The sequence below is a fragment of the Emiliania huxleyi genome, assembly GCF_000372725.1.
Source record: "Emiliania huxleyi CCMP1516 unplaced genomic scaffold EMIHUscaffold_4220, whole genome shotgun sequence".
NCBI classification, from domain to species: Eukaryota; Haptophyta; order Isochrysidales; family Noelaerhabdaceae; genus Emiliania; species Emiliania huxleyi.
The window spans coordinates 1-1,766 of record NW_005198813.1 but is presented as its reverse complement, the minus strand read 5'-3'; the positions used below and the strand labels follow the sequence as shown (position 1 = coordinate 1,766).

General features: G+C 64.6%; 1 protein-coding gene across 1 annotated transcript; it reads left to right on the top strand.

Moving 5' to 3' along the window:
* Nucleotides 1–131: 131 nt before the first annotated feature.
* EMIHUDRAFT_256021 (hypothetical protein) lies at nucleotides 132–1,734 on the top strand (the record flags this gene model as incomplete). The annotated part of the gene is made up of 3 exons (XM_005769434.1): nucleotides 132–143; nucleotides 283–477; nucleotides 958–1,734. Coding segments are annotated over 3 exons (984 nt in total), but the record flags the coding sequence as incomplete, so codon positions are not given.
* Between the last annotated feature and the right edge of the window lie 32 nt (nucleotides 1,735–1,766).

Here is a 1,766-nt window from a genome sequence, read left to right as displayed (position 1 = left end):
GGTAAAAGGACACGTACACGAAGCAGGTCCCCGCGCCCTGCGCGGTCTCTGTGCAGGGTTCTTTGTGGGTGTGGTCGGCGACTAGCCGGGGTCGTCCTCCCGATGGGGGACTAGCACTAGCCGTCTTCCACATGGTCCCTCGGGTCCCTGCTGCTCCTAATCTCGTCGTACATCCTCCTGCTGATCTCAGCAACATCCTGCTCCCTCCCTCGTCTCGCCCTGCGCGTCTGCTCCGCCTCCCCGTCGTCTGCCCTGCGTCGTCTGGTGACGGGTCCTCCATAGTCGGTCGAGGTCGCCGCCCTCCTCGTGCCTCTTCCCAACGTTTCCTCGGCGGCCGATGCCGTCTGCTCCGACTCCGCCGTCCCCGGGTCTGCCCTGCCCTCGTCTGCGCTAGCTTCTGTTTCGTCATCACTGGCGTCCCTCCTCTTCTTTCTCCTCTTCTTGTATGCTTTGTACATCGCGTCGATTCCTTTTCGCGTGAGCACCAGCCTGAAGCCCGCCCAGCAGCTGAACCGCTCCCTAAGTCGAAGGAGCATCATCAGTCTCACCCACTTCGCTCGCTGCCCACCGTCTCCGCTCCCTCCCGCTTGAAGCCGCCGTCCACGGTGCGGCTGGGCTTTGGTCCGTTTACCCCACTCATAAGGCCCTTTTCTGCGCTACAATGTGCGCTCCGCGCCCCTAGCACCGCCCCGTCTCCCCCGCCGTGCCCGCGCCACATGTCACCTCGTACTCCCGCGCGCGGTTTCCCTGGTCCGCCTCCCCCCCGGCCACTCGGCTCTACGCGCCCGGCGGGCTCGGCCTCGCAACTATGCGTGTGCGGTGAGCCGCCCCACCGTCGGGCGCGATCGGCCTTTGCGGCGCACAGGATGGTACTTCCCGATTTATGTGGCGCATACCGCCCCCCCCCCAACCCTCAGCACCCTCATGGCAAGCACTACGCCAATTATTTAGTGACAGAAAAATCGGTATCTCACGGAATCCAACCAAAACCGCCGCAGGTCCGGGCGGGGCCGAAAACGGCTTTTGCTGCCAGACAGCTACAACGTCCAGAAGGTCATCGCGTGGCGGCAGAGAGCTGGGGGGATCGAGCTTCTGACCGCTTGGGAAGACTACGATGTCGATGGTTGGACGTGGGAGCCCCTCGACAACATCCCCCAGCGGTTTGTTCGGGCCTTTCATGCGCAGCGCGAACGTCTCCCGACATCCTTTTTCTACGTCGTGGCCAGGATGCGCGACCGGATCGCCTTCAAGGTGATCGAGAGGACCGGCCCGATGTTTGGGCTTGCTGTCCTGGTCGAGGAGGCCTCCCTGCGCGAGTATGCGCTCGCGCTGCTGCAGTACTTCTCTACTCCTCCGAGCGGCACAAAGGCCAAGATCGCGGTCAAGGAGGACCACTGGCAGCGGGCGCACACACTCACCATCTTCTCGCAGGAGCACGCCGCGTGGATCGTGTCGCTGCACGAGTCGCGGCCTACCCACGGCGTCGGCGCGCTCCGCATCAGGGGCGCGCGACGCATGTCCAACATGCTGCTCGTCGCGTGCAATGCTCGCACGCCGATGCGCCTCTCCTTTGTGGAGCCGCGCGCAGGCGGCTCCGACGCGCCTGCCCCCGGCTCCTACAAGTTCACGGTGGACTTCACCACCGTGGGCATCAACTCGGCGACGGGCGACATCATGCCGTACACCGCGCCGAAGGACGAGACACGCCTCGAGATGGCAGAGGCGCACGCGCAGGTTGCGTACGCAAAGAAGACGCTCAAGCAGCC